At 51.1% G+C, this 16,099-nt stretch overlaps 1 protein-coding gene across 3 annotated transcripts in view; it reads left to right on the forward strand.

Moving 5' to 3' along the window:
* CAMSAP1 (calmodulin regulated spectrin associated protein 1) overlaps positions 1 to 15,635 on the forward strand; it is a 97,347-nt gene extending 81,712 nt beyond the window's left edge. For all 3 annotated transcript variants that reach the window (XM_025359975.1, XM_025359976.1, XM_025359977.1), the window contains 7 exons: positions 532 to 2,953; positions 4,591 to 4,727; positions 5,119 to 5,327; positions 5,653 to 5,755; positions 8,051 to 8,166; positions 8,866 to 8,984; positions 12,514 to 15,635. In XM_025359975.1, the coding sequence (XP_025215760.1) occupies positions 532 to 2,953; positions 4,591 to 4,727; positions 5,119 to 5,327; positions 5,653 to 5,755; positions 8,051 to 8,166; positions 8,866 to 8,984; positions 12,514 to 12,816 (3,409 nt within the window). In that variant the 3' untranslated portion in view covers positions 12,817 to 15,635. The remainder of the gene's footprint in view (positions 1 to 531; positions 2,954 to 4,590; positions 4,728 to 5,118; positions 5,328 to 5,652; positions 5,756 to 8,050; positions 8,167 to 8,865; positions 8,985 to 12,513) is intronic.
* Positions 15,636 to 16,099: the final 464 nt, after the last annotated feature.

The raw sequence follows: 16,099 nt of genomic DNA on the forward strand, positions 1-16,099 counted from the left end.
TTATAACAACACTAGGAAGTTACTGCCTCTCTGCAGCCTCATGCTCGTGAGTGTGCCGTGGGATTTTTCGGAGTCTGCACGCCATGTGGTGTGGCAGCAGGTGGAGTCAGGTATGAGGATCCAGCCAGATCCCAGAGCTACACAGGTGTCAAATAGTGCCTGGCCTTACACTGGAAACTTCCCTTCTGGAGAATGTCGTCATTTATCATGGAATGGACTAATTACTGTAATTTCAATCAATGTTTAGAAAATGTCTGAGCTTTAATTTCTAGGATGATAAATAGAGATTAATACTGATAAATAGAAACAAAAGCTCTTTGGGGTCCTCAGTAATTTTTAAGGGTATCAGGAGGTCCTGGGACTAGAGTGAGAATCCCAAAGCTGAAATGATCTCTGATTTCCTTCTGCCTCGCGGAAGGATGAGTTTAAATCTCCCGCGCATGAGAGGCGTATTCTCGTTGCATGGCCGGCCCGTGTTGGGGGTCTCTGTGTATACAGCAGCGCACCCAGTGGGCCTTCCCTGTGTTTCAGGCCTGCGTCCCAGCCGACACCTTTTGCTCTCCATCACGCTGCGAGTTGTGAAGTGGATCCCAGCTCTGGTGACAGCGTCAGCTTGGCCCGCTCCATCAGCAAAGACAGCTTGGCATCCAATATTGTTAATCTGACCCCGCAGAACCAGCCACACCCCACGGCCGTGAAGACCCATGGGAAGAGCCTCCTGAACAATGTCAGTATTGAGGATGAGGAAGAGGAGCTTGTGGCTATCGTTAGAGCAGATGTGGCTCCCCAGCAGGCTGACCTGGAGTTCCCCAGGGCCTCACCCCGGGCCTCAGGCCTTATAGCAAGTGCCCGGTCTCCCCAAGGACAACTGGACACCTCAGAAAGTAAGCCTGACAGTTTTTTCTTGGAGCCTTTGATGCCAGCGGTGCTTAAGCCAGCGAAGGAGAAGCAGGTGATCACCAAGGAGGATGAACGGGGGGAAGGGAGACCCAGGAGCATTGCGTCCAGGAGGCCCAGCGAGGGCCCCCAGCCTTTGGTACGAAGGAAAGTGACTGGTAGCCGTGACTTGAATAGGACTTTTACCCCAATTCCATGCTCAGAATTTCCCATGGGCATCGACCCCACCGAGACAGGACCGCAGTCAGTGGAGACCGTGGGAGAGGTGTGTGGGGGGCCTCTGGCCCTTGGCGGATTCGATCCGTTCCCCCTGGGACCATCCACAGATGGCTTCTTCCTTCATGTAGACAGGGCTGATGAGGACACTGAGGGAAGGTTGTATGTTAGTTGTTCAAAAAGCCCCAACTCCCACGATTCAGAGCCGTGGACTCTCCTCAGGCAGGATTCTGACTCGGATGTGGTGGACATAGAGGAAGCCGAGCATGATTTCCTGGGTGAGGCCCATCCTGTGGTTCTCAGCAGATACATCGGGGAGGAAGAGTCGGCTAAACTGCAGGAGGACATGAAGGTGAAGGAACATGAAGACAAAGATGACGCCAGTGGCCGCTCGAGCCCCTGCCTGAGCACAGCGTCTCAGATGAGCAGCGTCTCTGTGGCGAGTGGGAGTGTGAAGATGACCAGCTTTGCAGAGAGGAAGCTCCAGAGACTCAACAGCTGCGAGACCAAGTCCAGCACCAGCAGCTCCCAAAAGACCACACCAGATGCGTCCGAGAGCTGCCCGGCCCCTCTGACGACATGGAGGCAGAAAAGGGAGCAGAGCCCGGGCCGGCACGGCAGGGACCCCGCCAGCCTCTTGGCGTCTGAGCTGGTACAGCTGCACATGCAGCTGGAGGAGAAGCGCAGGGCCATCGAGGCCCAGAAGAAGAAGATGGAGGCGCTGTCGGCAAGGCAGCGCCTGAAGCTCGGCAAGGCTGCGTTCCTGCATGTGGTGAAGAAGGGCAAGGCCGAGGCTGCCCTGCCCCTCAGGCCGGAGCACTTTTCAAAGGAGTACTCTCAGCACAACGGGGAGGACTGTGGGGATGGCGTTTCCAAAACTGAAGACTTCCTCGTGAAGGAGGAGCAAAGAGAGGAGCTCCTTCAGGAGCCTCAGGATGTGGACAAAGAGAGCCTGGCCTTTGCTCAGCAACATAAAGCCAAAGACCCTGTGGCTCTGCACGAGCTGGAGAGAAATAAGGTGATCTCCGCCGCCCTCCTGGAGGACACCGTTGGGGAGGTGGTTGACGTGAACGAATGCGACCTTTCCATCGAGAAGCTCAACGAAACCATCAGTACGCTGCAGCAGGCCATCCTGAAAATCTCTCAGCAGCAGGAGCAGCTTCTCCTGAAGTCTCCCACAGTCCCAGTGCCGGGCTCTAAGAGTAACTCGCAGGACCACAAAGTGAAGGCGCCAGTCCACTTCGTGGAGCCACTCTCTCCTACGGGCGTGGCTGGCCACCGCAAAGCCCCCCGGCTGGGTCAGGGCCGGAATTCCCGTTCCGGAAGGCCGGCGGAGCTGAAGGTCCCAAAAGACAGGCCACAGGGCTCCTCCCGAAGTAAAACCCCAACGCCCAGTGTAGAGACGCTCCCGCACTTGAGACCCTTCCCTGCCAGCAGCCACCCTCGGACGCCCACGGACCCTGGCCTGGACGGTGCCCTGGAGCCCAGCAGTGACCCACATGGGAAGTGTCTCTTCGATAGTTACAGGCTCCACGATGAAAGCAACCAGCGGACACTTACTCTCTCCTCTTCCAAAGACACCAACATTCTTTCGGAGCAGATGAGCCTCAAAGAAGTTCTGGATGCAAGTGTGAAGGAGACGGGGCCCAGCTCCTCAGATGTCTCGGGAAAAGAGAGCATCCCCGTGGAGGAGCCTCTGAGGAGCAGGGCCAGCCTCATTGAAGTGGACCTCTCTGACCTGAAGGCCCCCGACGAGGACGGGGAGCTGGCAAGCCTCGACGGCTCGGCGGACCTCATCAGCGAAGGCGACCAGAAGCCGGGGGTCGGCTTCTTCTTCAAGGTAAGGGATCAGTAGCATCTGTTTCAGGCACTCGTGATTGTGAGTGAGTTAGAAAACACAGATCTGTGCCAGGCTGGCCTGCCGCTCCTGTAAGAGGCCAAGGGATGCGTGTGTTTAGCCTTATGGGCCACAGAGTCTCTGTCCCGAGGACTCCACTTGGCCAGAGGCAGCCCTGGGCAGTACGAATGCAAGGGAGCGTGGCGTGGCTGAGATGACTTTGTTATGAGCCCTAAAACTGGAATTTCATGTGATTTTCAACATTGTTTGCTTTGCTGGTTTTCCAGTCAAAACCCTGTTGTCGCCCCATCCCACCCCAAAGTGTAAAAAGCGTTCATCGTTAGAATGCTCTGGCGGTGGCCAGGCCTGGCCTGTGGGCTGAAGTTTGCCAACCTCTGATACAGCAACTTCAAAAAACATTTTTTATATGTCTTTCTTGTAATTTTTTTTCTTAGAGATGAAGGGAAGCGTAAACTGAACTGTTTAAATAGTGCATCACATGATGTTTCGCTGTGACATTCGTCATCTCCTAAGATGATAAGACCATATTTTTGTTGTAGCTTTTCAATGTTGAGACAGATGTTGATACACAGTTACGGTATTGGGTGCAGTAATGTGCCATACAGGTCTGTGGCCTAGGAGCAGTGGCTGACCTCACTGAGGCCTGTGGGGGGCGCTGCCAGCCAGGTGCGCACACACTGCGTGATGCTCACAGGACAGCGAAGTCGCCTAAGGACCTATTTCTCAGAATGTTTTCTCTCGGCAAGGGACACGCGACTGTTTCTGCTTTGCCTCCAGGTAATTATGAATTTGACTGAGAGGATACCAAATCATCAGGCGGATCTTAGCAAAAGAGGCAAGCTTTATTTGGTGGTTGCACTTCTGAAATGTAAACAAATTAGTGACCAATTTCAGTATTCTCATTTTTGCTTTTTTTTGGACAGAGTCTGGCTCTGTCACCCAGGCTGTAGTAAAAGGGCATGATCTTGGCTCACTGCAACCTCTGTCTCCCGAGTTGAAACGATTCTCCTGCCTCAGCCTCCTGAGTAGCTGGGATTACAGGCGTGTGCCACCATGCCCGGCTAATTTTTTTTTTTTTTTTTTTTTTTTTTAGTGGAGACAGGGTTTTGCCATGTTGGCCAGACTGGTCTTGAACTCCTGACCTCAGGTGATCCACACTCCTTGGCCTCCCAAAGTGCTAGGATTACAGGTGTGAGCCACCCCACCTAGCCAATTTTTGTATTTTTAGTAGAGACAGGGTTTCGCCATGTTGGGCAGGCTGGTCTTGAACTCCTGACCTCAAGTGATTCACCCACTTCAGCCTCCCAAAGTGCTGGGATTACAGGAATGAGCCACTGTGCCCAGCCTCGCTCTTATTTTGGAAATATACGTGTACTTTTTAAGGCAAACTGGATCTCACGTGAGATGTTTGGAAAGTTGGGTTGATGCGGAGCGCCTTTGAAATGCACTGGTTTGTCTTCATTCGTATTTTAGAGTCTGTAACAGTTAAAGAAAAGTGTAGAAGTCTTTATGCGTTAAACTTTTAAAGGTGTAGTGACAGTCGGCTGCTGGGTCGAGTGCGGCCGTGTCGGGCGTCTGAGGGGGTTCCTGTCATGCTCTGTGTGGCTTCTGTCTTGCAGGACGAACAGAAAGCTGAAGATGAGCTCGCCAAGAAGCGGGCGGCCTTCCTCCTGAAGCAGCAGCGCAAGGCCGAGGAGGCCCGTGTGCGCAAGCAGCAGCTGGAAGCAGAGGTGGAGCTCAAGCGTGATGAAGCCCGGTAAGCCTCCCGCGGCGGCGGAAAGCAGACCGGGCAGGAGCCTGGTGGGTCCCTGGCGGCCCCCGTCCCGTTCCTGGCACTGGCCATGGACCATGGCAGTGAGTGCCTCTGAGGGTCGTACTCCTCCCATGGGTGGCCTCCCTGAACTTTCACGGCCCCTGCTGATCTGCAGTGAGGATGTGCGTTGCCGGTGGCCAGTGAGGCTGTGTGGCCTGGTGGCTCATCTGCAGGACTGCCCTTGCAGCCTCTGTGCCCGCTTGTGGAGGCTGGCCACCCTTGGTCCCAGCGGCCGGGGAGAACCCGAGAAACGCGCCTGGACAGAGCGCCGCGGCGCAGGCGTCGTAGAAGAAGCCCGGTGAGCGAGCAGTGTCTGGGCCTCTGTTTCTCTCAGGCGCAAAGCTGAGGAAGACCGGGTCCGGAAGGAGGAGGAGAAGGCGCGGCGCGAGCTCATCAAGCAGGAGTACCTGCGGAGGAAGCAGCAGCAGATCCTAGAGGAGCAGGGGCTCGGCAAGCCCAAGTCAAAGCCGAAGAAGCCGCGGCCGAAGTCGGTGCACCGGGAAGAGTCGTGCAGCGACTCCGGCACCAAGTGCTCCTCCACCCGTAAGCGGCCCTGGCCCTCACGCGGGCAGCGCTTCCTTCCGTGGGCGGCGGCCTCATGTTCTTCAGCTCATTGCAGTTTTGTCAAGAGTGGTGTGAGGCAGGAAGGGTGGGGATGATTTTCCCCGTTTCACGGATGACAGTGTTGAGACCAGAGGCTCTGAGATGTGCGGCACATCCAGGCACAGCCTGGCTCCCTGGGGCGGGGTGGGGTCGTGGCCTCTCTGGCCGAGCTCTGCAGAGCCAGGTGAGGGGTAAAGGTACAGAGGACAGGTACGTGTCTGTCGGAATCTGTTCATGAACCATCATCTGTTTCTGTCTCTGGCAGCTGATAACTTGAGCCGGACTCAGTCAGGCTCCAGCCTGTCCTTGGCCTCTGCGGCAACGACAGAACCCGAGAGCGTTCATTCTGGGGGCACACCCTCTCAGCGGTAAGGGACTGGAGACGGCCGCAGGCCCGAGGCTGGAGCACGTTGGTGGGGGGGGTGGGCGGGGCCCAGGGTGGGACTTCCTGATTAAAAACAATGAGAAAGACTTTTGTAACTTTAGTTTTGATAGAATTTCACATTTACAGAACAGTTGCAATAATGTCATCAGGAATTCCAGTGCCCTTCACACGGGCTCCCCAACTGGTTAAACTTGGCAGCCTTTGCCTTATCACCCTCCCCTTTCCCCCACCCCACACATGCACGCCTGCTTCTTCATCATTATGAGTCCCTTGGAGTCCAAGCATGGTGGCTTACCCCCATGATTCCAGCACTTTTGGAGGCTGAGGCAGGAGGATCACTTAGGCCCTGGAGTCCCAGACCAGCCTGCACAACAGAGTGAGACCCCCATCTCTACAAAAAATACAAAAAAAGTTAGCTGGGTGTGGTGGTATGCACCTATAGTCCCAGCTACTTAGGAAGCTGAGGTGGTAGCATCACTTGAGCCCAGGAAGTTGAGGCTGCAGTGAGCTATGCTCACACTACTGCACTCCAGCCTGGGCGACAGTGAGATGCTGCCAAAAACCTGAAAACCAAACAGAAAAAAACCACTCCGTTGGAGATGTTGGGCCTTTTTTGCTTTAATACTTCAGTGTGTATTTCCTGGAACGAGGAAGTTTTCTCGTGTAATCAGTTACCAAGCCAGCACTTTCATCCAATTTGCGGTCCCCATTCAGCTGTCCTCAGTTGTCTCAAGAGTGTCCCTGACAACCGTGGTGTTCCCTAGTCTAGGATCTGGTTTGGGGTGACGAATGGCCTTGAAATGCCATGTCCCTTTAGTCTCCTTCCATCCAGAGCAGTTCCTTAGCCTTTCTGTGCCTTTCTGGACCTTGACTTTTGGTAACCACAGGTCAGTTATCCTTCTGGCTGCCTCTCAGTTTCGGTTTCCTGTGATGAGACTGGGGCCTCACGCTTCTGACTGAGCAGCCCAGAAGTGAGCGTGTGTCTTTCTCAACGCAGCCTCTCAGGTGGGCCCCAGGACTGCTCCTGTGGTGAGGAAGTAACTTCGGGAGAGAGGCTGGGGACTGGTCTGGACCTCACGGAACTGTCCACAAGGGCTTTAGTGATCACTGTGGAGCTCCTGCTCACTGCTTCCTCCACGTGTGCTGTCAGCTCCCGTGGGAGCAAGGGCCTCCCCCGCCCATGTGTCCCTTTATTTATTTTTATTTTTTATTTTTTATTTTTTTTGAGACGGAGTTTCGCTCTATCGCCCAGGCTGGAGTGCAGTGGCCGGATCTCAGCTCACTACAAGCTCTGCCTCCCGGGTTCACGCCATTCTCCTGCCTCAGCCTCCCAAGTAGCTGGGACTACAGGCGCCCGTCACCACGCCCGGCTAGTTTTTTTTTTGTACTTTTTAGTAGAGACGGGGTTTCACCATATTAACCAGGATGGTCTCGATCTCCTGACCTCGTGATCCGCCCGTCTCGGCCTCCCAAAGTGCTGGGATTACAGGCTTGAGCCACCGCGCCCGGCCGTGTCCCTTTATTTTTATGTGCACACCGTGTGGCCCCTGTTCTGTCTGCACCTATGGACCATGTTTTCTTGTCTCTTCACCCGACTCGTGGCTCCTTGTTGTCTCTGGGCTTTGTGGCGGATCCCTCCGAGGGACTGCAGATTCTGTTTGGGGTTTTGTTCTGGTGGTCAGTTACCGTGGCTGGATTCAGACTCCGGCACTGGCTGCCTGATTTGTGAGAGCAGCAGCCGACATCTCTGAGCAGCTGTGTTCAGCCTTTTGGCATCTTTGGTGCTCAGTGGAGACTCCCTGCAGGGTGGAGCTCAGGCCTTCCAGGGATCAGAGTCACTGGGGCCCAGGTTTTCAGACTCGGCCCACTGTGGCCCCTCCTTCCCTAGGCCTCATCCCTGGCTGGGCAGCAGCACAAGTGGTCCAAACTTCATCCTCTGGCTTTCTGAGCCTGCAGCACTGTGCCCTGTTCTGTGCCTGTGCCCTGCTCAAGGGGGTGATGCCTCGAGCAAGGGCTGCGTGGAGGTGAACCCCTTCGTTGAAGGACTGACTCCCCTCTGTCCTCATCACTCCCTAGTACCTGAAGTGTTTGCTTTTGTATTTTGCTCGGAGTGTCTGTACTGTGTGGGGGTTGTGGCGACCCAAGCCCTCACCGTCACTGGAAGCCTCCTCCCCTGCTGATGTGCTTCCTGTCCTTGTTGCGGGCCGGCCCCTTGCCAGCGGTGGTGAGAGGAAGCCAGCGCTTCACCTGCCTGTCTCTTGTCTGTTTCTGCCCGCAGAGTGGAATCGATGGAAGCCCTGCCCATACTGAGCCGTAACCCGAGCAGGAGCACAGACCGAGACTGGGAGACTGCATCGGCAGCGTCTTCCTTGGCCTCGGTGGCTGAGTACACAGGTGACGGCCTTCGCCCTCCTTAGAGGTCATCGTGGGCATGGCCGCATGCCTTTGCGTGGCTCTTTCAATGTCTGTTCTCTGTTTTGGTCTAAAAAGTATTTTTCTAACAAAGATGTTTTATTTAGTGAGAGAGAGCTATTTTTAGCTCTTTGGTGCTGAAATTGGCATGTAGTTTAGTAGAAGCTCTTAGTCCTGCCTTGCCCTCCTAGCCATATGCCTTGCTGTCTGCTGTGTAGGGGGCAGCAGACCTGGGGGCGGCAGAGCCCGGGAGTGGCAGAGCCGAGCCCGGGAGTGGTAGGAGTGCTTGGCTCTCACCAGCTGCCCTTGGAGCAGGTGTGGGCTCAGGGCACGGTGAACTGGAGGTGCTGCTGTGGCTGAGGAGTCTGTCCTGGGGCCTTTGAACTTTAGACTTTTTACAAGTTTTTTTCCTGGTTTTGTCTTTTTTTTTATAGTTAAGACACTGAATTTAGAAAGGGGATAAATTATTGATTACTTTCGTCTTTAGTTGTCTAAAAGTTTATAACTTAAAATTGTTTTGAATAAATTTTAAGTGACTTTTACTTCCCATTTTTAAATAATCATAAATATCTATAATTCACCTTACCCATTGCTTGCTTCTAAGACATCGTTGGGTTTTTTTGTGTGTGCGTGTTCGTGCCTTGAAATAATAATTTTGCCAATCCTGGCCTCGTTTCTTAGGTCCCAAGCTCTTTAAGGAGCCCAGTAGCAAATCAAACAAGCCGATTATTCACAATGCCATATCCCATTGCTGCCTGGCTGGAAAAGTGAATGAACCCCACAAGAATTCCATATTGGAGGCAAGTATCACGTTTCAACCTGTTTTTATGTGAAGTAAAAAATGTTTATAAATTAAGCATTCCTTCTACAAGAAAACACCCCAAATCTTTGATGAACGAGAGTTGCTAGGGAGGATGCAGATTTCAGGGAAGGCCGTTCCAGGCAGGTGGGAGTGAGGCGTGCCAAGGTCCAGGGGCTGCAGCGAGCCTGTGCTGGAGGAACACCCAGGAGGACGGGGCGGGGTTCAGAGGCTACATCCCTGTGTGGGGCCTCTGTGGGCTGAGGAAAGACTCAGCTTTACTCAGAGTGAGACAGTGGATGCAGGTGTGGGCAGAGGAGAGCCAGGAACCCACCTGCCCTTCCCAGTAGATCAGAGCAGTCAGCAGGGAAGCCAGGGAGGCAGCCTGGTGGTGAGTGAGGAACAGGGGCCAGGGCCGGAGTGGTGGGGTGGGGAGGACGGAGCGGGGAGGGCGGGAGGAGGCATGCACCTGCTGAGCGTGTGGACTCCGGAGCACACAGTGTGCATGCCCAGGGAGGGGATTGGAAGCTGGAATCTGAGGGTCCTGCGTGGGGTCTAGGCTGGCCCCTGAGGGGCAGGACTGGAATTCCAGGGGAGAGGAGGCAGAGCCACTGGAACCCGCCCCAGATTCAGGCCCGTGTGTGGCCTTAAGTTGCTGACCTTGGGATACAACAGCTTGTGAATGAAAATTATGCAACAGTCTGTCACCCACCAGAAATTCTGCTTTTTAATAATTAAGACTAACCCCTGGTCCTTAGTGGTTTGGTTGTAAAAATTAAAGTGACATACGGAATTTGTGACCCACTTTAAAACGGATGTGTTCTTCTTGGTAGTGAAGATCATCTAGACTAAGAGTGGCTCCAGCCTAGGCAGGTCTCATGGGACTGGGGACGGAAGTGGCCATGGTCATGCCCTTCCTGCTTAGATTTCCACACGGAGAGAAGATCATCTGGACTAAGAATGGCCCCGACCTAGGCAGGTCTCATGGGACTGGGGACAGAAGCGGCCATGGTCATGCCCTTCCTGCTTAGATTTCCACATGGAGAGGTGGTTGGCCCCTTGTATTAGTGGCCCCCAGGATCACCTTGCATGCGGAGATGCACTGGAAGGACTCGTGGCCCTCAGTGTGGAGTCGACCCATGGCTTAGATTTATTCCAGCACTGTGGAGGGAGCCAGAGCCACAGGGTGAAGAGGGAGAAGACAGAGGCAGGGCCAGTCCCTGTGCAGCTCCCTCTGTTCTCGTTCTTCCAGCAGCAGATCCACAGCAGCCTGTGGGCCATGGAAAGCCCTTTTGAGACTGGATGTCCTGAGCTCTCGCTGGGGGCTGGTCACGAGGCACACCCCTTGCCTAGTGTCCAGCAGTGTGCCTGATGCCTGGGAGGAAACCAGCGTTAGCGTGCGGACCAGCAGTTGAGACTCAGGGAGGCCCTCCTGTCAGCCAGTGAGTGACTGGGAGCTCTGCAGATAGCAAGTTCCCAGGCGCCCGCTGAGGGCCGCCCAGCAGGCAGGACAGCAGCCATCTCAGCTGTGCCACGTAAGCTGTAGGCACCACATGCTTCCTTACCGCGCAGGCAGCAATAAGTAAATAAGATGAACCCCACTCCCCACAGTCCCACTGCCCCTACAAATTAAATGTTTCTTTCTTTTTGGCATCTAATTCTGTTCATATTTAAACACAGTGTTTGTAGGGTTGAAATCAGTATTATATATACACTTTTGGATTCTTTTAAAATATATATATTATTTAAAATAATAAGCCCCATTATATGCTGATACATTGTGTATTTATGAAAAGTAACTTTTCTAAAGGCAAATAAATAGAAGAGTGGCATTGACATAAGAGGGCTGACATCTCAGCCGCTCGTGCCCTCCGTCCATTACAGCCACACGGCCCAGGACCTTGGGAAGGTTCCGCCGCACACTCGTGAGAGGCAATGAGGCCGTAGCCTTTCGAGGTCAAGGGTTTGACCCTGAGATTCCTGGGAAGGCCTCAGGACGCCTGGGCCACATGTGGAGAACTGCTGGGGCAGACCCATGTGCTCCCATTCCCAGGCATGTGGAGGGTCTGTTTTTAAAAGTTACCAAAACACTTGAAGATATGTTTTAAACTTTAGAATACAATCAACAAACACTGCGACAGGCATCAGCGGTTTGTCATATTTACTTCAGATTCTTCTTTTTTTTTGAGATGGAATCTCGCTCTGTCGCCCAGGCTGGAGTGTGGTGATGTGACCTCAGCTCACTGCAACCTCCACCCCTCCAGGCTCAAGTGATTCTCTGAGTAGCTGGGACTACAGGCATGTGCCACCATGCCTGGCTAATTTTTGTATTGTTAGTAGAGATGGGGTTTCACCATACTGGCCAGGCTAGTCTTGAACTCCTGACCTCAAGTGATCCGCCCACCTTAGCCTCCCAAAGTGCTGGCATTACAGGTGTGAGCCACGGCGCTCGGCCCAAACAGCTTTGTGAGATATCATTCATATACCGTAAAATTTACCCTTTTAAACTATACCATTCATTGGTTTTTAGTACATTCATAGAATAGCAGAACCATCACCACCGCCTAATTCCAGAACATTTTCATCCTCACAAAAAGAAACTCCGCCCCCGTGAACAGTCACTCCCCTAGTCTTCCTGCGCCCCAGCTCTTGGCAGTTACCAGTCTGCTGTCTGTCTCCATGGATTTGTCTGTTCTGGGCATTTATATAAATGGAATCATAATTTATATGACCTTTTGGGTTGGACTTCTTTCACTTAGCATGATGCTCTGAGGTTTCTCAGTGTAATGTGTACCGGGACTCCGTTCCTTTTCACAGCTGGGTAATGCTCCATTGCATGCTCGGACCCCGTACTGTTCATCTCGTCATCTGCTGATGCACACTTGGGTTGATTCTACTTAAAACATTTTTTATCGATACAGAACAGATGTACATGTTTTTGGGGGTACATGTGATGTTTTTGTTTCTGCTTTTTGCCTGTGAGGGATGGTGCTGTTATTTGTATGCAGTGTTTTGTGTGGATGTCTGTTTTCATTTCCCTTGAGTACATACGTGAGAGAGGAATTGCTGCGTCCCACGGTAACTGCCTGACAGTTTGGAGAGCGGCCAAGTTGTTTTTCACAGCAGCTGCTGTGCTCTGCATGCTTCCGCAGTGAACGAGCCCCGTGGCTCGCCAGCACTCATTGCCGCCCTGTTTCTGGGTTCCAGCCGCCTTGTGGGCATGACGCGGCGTCTCTTTCTGACTGGCATTTCTCTGGTGGCTAATGATGAGCATCTTTTCATAGACTTTTCCACTTAATTGTAAAAGCATTTTTTCCCCTTGCTTGCCTAGACTTCTTAAGTCAAGTCTCAGTGGCACGTAATGCTGTAGGACGGGTCTGCCATAATTGTTTACAACAGGCAGGCTGTAGGTGACAGGTGGGGGAGCTTCCCACGGAGCAGTGCCGGTTGAGCCGCTGTGGGAGCCTAACTCATGGCGATTGGAGTGGCCTTGAAGTGTTTGTCTCTTTCTCTTTTCTCTCTCCACACAGGAGCTGGAGAAGTGTGACGCCAATCACTACATCATACTGTTTCGTGATGCTGGCTGCCAGTTCAGGGCACTTTACTGCTACTATCCTGACACTGAGGAAATCTACAAACTCACTGGCACGGGGCCAAAGAACATCACCAAGAAAATGATCGACAAGCTGTATAAATACAGCTCAGACCGAAAACAGTTTAACTTGATCCCAGCCAAAACCATGTCTGTCAGTGTGGATGCACTCACAATCCACAACCACCTGTGGCAGCCCAAGCGGCCCGCAGTGCCAAAGAAGGGCCAGACTCGTAAATGACCCCGGTGCAGCCGGTGTCCGAAGGGTGACCCAGACTCGTAAATGACGCCCTCGTGGCTGGCATCCAGAGGGTGCCACGGGGTCCTTATTTATTGTTTTCATCTATTTGGGTACGAAGTGTGCAAAGTCACAGACCTTTTGCAAAGACGTTTCTAGACAACAGAAGAAAACCCTTCTCTCAGCGCTCATCTCACGCAGAGGATGCCAGGCAGGGCGAGGATGGGGGAGTAGATGCCGCCTTTGCAGTGGCTCGCACTGCTGTGGCCACCACTGACCACTGAGGCTCCCGGAGGAGGGTGTTCACAGCGAGGTCCCAGGCCACGGAGCTCCCTTACTTGAAGTTCTCCTTCAGCATAGATTAGATGCGATCCACTTTGCTTTCTCGCTTCTCACCTCACCCCCTTGCACATTGCCTGACACCCTCATGTTGGCCAGCTGTAATCTCATGTGACTGTAGGACTGAGGCTCAATCTTGGCTTGGGGTGTTTGAATGTCTATAGCAAAGGAATTCATAATGGGAAATCTTTTTCATTTGAGAAATTGTATGATACTTATTGATTGTGTCTACTGCCAACATTTATATTCTAAGATTTCTGAAAAAAAATTCTTATCCCTTGCTGCTCAGAAAGAGTTTACTGAAAATACCAGTTCACTAAAAGCACTGAAATCTGCAAAGTCTGTCTTCTGCTAAAATAACGTTTACAAATGTGAAGATGATTATTTCTGGCACACAGTCATGAGGATGGGGAATGGCACTAGGAGCTGATGTTTGCTTCATTTAAAGTAGGCAAGCCAAGCCAACTGCAGCCATCATTAATTAAGTTTCAGATAGTACTCTAATGATTTGTTCACTGTAATAAAGACAGATTTTGGTGAAGTAGAATATTTTTCATTCTGAGCATGTTTGTCCCATAAGGTGATGCACTTAAGCTGACAGTCCCTTTAGTGGTTTTGTTAGGTCACGGCTTGTCCTGTCTGGATTCTGCATCTGGAAGCGCTGCATGCTCTCAGAGGAGCATGCTCTTTTCCGTGTAGATGGATAGTTTTGTTTTGTTGCCTATTTGAAAACAAGTGGTTATTTGCAGTTATTTCAGAACTCCAAGTAAGTGGATGGCTTTGGGTGCTTTCTGCCTTGGTCCCAATGGTGTTGATGCTTCTGCGGACCGGACATTCCCGGGAGCAGGTGCGTGCCAGCCACAGCTGCCAGACACTGCAGCGACTGACTAGCTGCCGGAAGATTCTGGAGCCACTAACATTAGTTTTGCACATATTTTCTTGGGAGTGTTACTTGAATCTATCTCGAACTGCAGAAAAAAAGATCAATAGGGAGAAAAAGTTAGAGACAAGTGTAACTGTTACATAATTTTAGATAAGAAACGTGAGTCGTGTACATAAGGAAGGCGGGAACGTGGTACAGAAGGCTAGAAGGAATTACAGGTCTTATTCCCCTTTCCTCAGTCCTTTGAAGAAAAGGACAGTCTCTTGCGATTTTGTATATATCGTGTTCAACACAGCCGCTCTCTGTCCTGTAAATAGGGAACTAAAGGCTGTATGATTTCTCAAGTGCTGAGTTACACATCCTGAGTGAGCTTTCTGTTACCATACTTTCACACGTGGGCTTTATTTCTCACTGTATGTTTGATATGATATTACCGTATTTATTTTAAGAAAGCACTAAGATGTAATAAAGTGATGAACTAATTTGCTTTACATTGAATCGTATGTGTGAGGTTGCTGTGGCTCATTTCTCTGACCAGGCGACACCAACTCCTTGCTTTATAGGAGTTTCACGTTGTTTTTTTTTTTTTTTTTTTTTTAACCATGGCCCTATTGAAGTCAGTGGAATTGGATTATTTTTAATGAAGAGCTAGAAAATGTCTGTCATAGAGCTGGAAAGTTGCATTCCCATGGGACTTCTGAGTCAATTCTGGATTTTCTCCATGGAATGAGTCAGTTTGTGGAACATCCTGAAACTTGTCCTTGAGCATATAGGATTTTTCACTGTTTGTTGCGAGTAAGCACCAACATGGCACGGACATTCCTGATGTCCCAAGTCCCCAGGCCATTGTTTGCCTAATGGTTGACAGAACCGTCCCTGCATTCTTCATGCTTGGACACAGCAACCCTTTTAATTTGTCTTGAAAAGGTTCGGACACAGGATTAATTTTCGTGGTGGTGCTTTGGGCCTTTCTGGCTTGGGTGGTGGTAAAGTCATGATTTTGCAGTTGATAACACTGACCGATAGCTCTGTTATCAATGTCTGCCATTTTCAAAGCCTCTGCAGTGGTATTTGTGTCTCGTTGCAAATTTCTTTCAGCGGAAAGCTTGCACATCTTTCCTTGCCTCTCAGAATTCTAACCTTGTTATTTAAGACAAGCTGCTCTACCCATTTAGGATATCACTTTGTAAAGAAAGTGTAAACCAAATGATTCAATGTATGACAAAGTTTATGTGTAAATCCTTGGTATGCTAGAATTCTGGGAGCCCAGAAGGGTTGAAAGAGAAATGAAACTTGTGTGAGTCCTATTATTTTACACGTGTATGTGCAGATACGTTCTACCCACACATGTGCGTGCACATGGCTGTGTGCGTGCACCAAATGCACTGCTTTCCATGTGTCCTTTTGACTTTCTACGCGTGTCACTGCGGTGCAGTCTCTTAGCAGACTTCAGGCCCAAACTGTATTCTTCACTCAGGCAAAATTGAAAAGTGGAATAATTCTAAATTACTTCTAGGTTATACTTTTACCTCCCTGAAATTGTAGTTGTCACTTGGAGGGCAAAATATTTATTGAAATAAAATTTTCTGTTAAAAATTCATCAACTTGGAGAATGTTTTACAATTGATTGTGATTTATTTTGTGCAATGGGATTTGACTTGTGAGAAGTGCCAACGGGCATCTCTACAGCAGTTGCGTTTCACCTTTTCTGGGAATGTTTTTGAAAAGGACAGTAGCTGTATCTCTCCATCATTGTTTTGGTCAAGTCTGTCTGTGTTACTGGGAAGCAGACACACCCAGGACTGCATCTCTGACTTTCACACCTGCCTTTTCTTATAGGGCTTGAGTGGGTGCCTTGCTGTTGTCTAGAGTTTTTTCTGGTGTGGAAGGTGGAGGTGTATTTTTAAGGACAGTCCAGGGGATTCGGACGTCATCAGCGGAGCCATGTAGGATACTCTGTCATTCACAGTCTCCATTTGCTACAATTTATCACATTTGAAGGCCCAGGCTGTGGGGTTTGTTAGAGGTTTCAGAGAGCCGAACTTGCTCTTGTAAGAAACTTGG

This window comes from Theropithecus gelada, chromosome 15 (assembly GCF_003255815.1).
Source record: "Theropithecus gelada isolate Dixy chromosome 15, Tgel_1.0, whole genome shotgun sequence".
Taxonomy (NCBI): domain Eukaryota; kingdom Metazoa; phylum Chordata; class Mammalia; order Primates; family Cercopithecidae; genus Theropithecus; species Theropithecus gelada.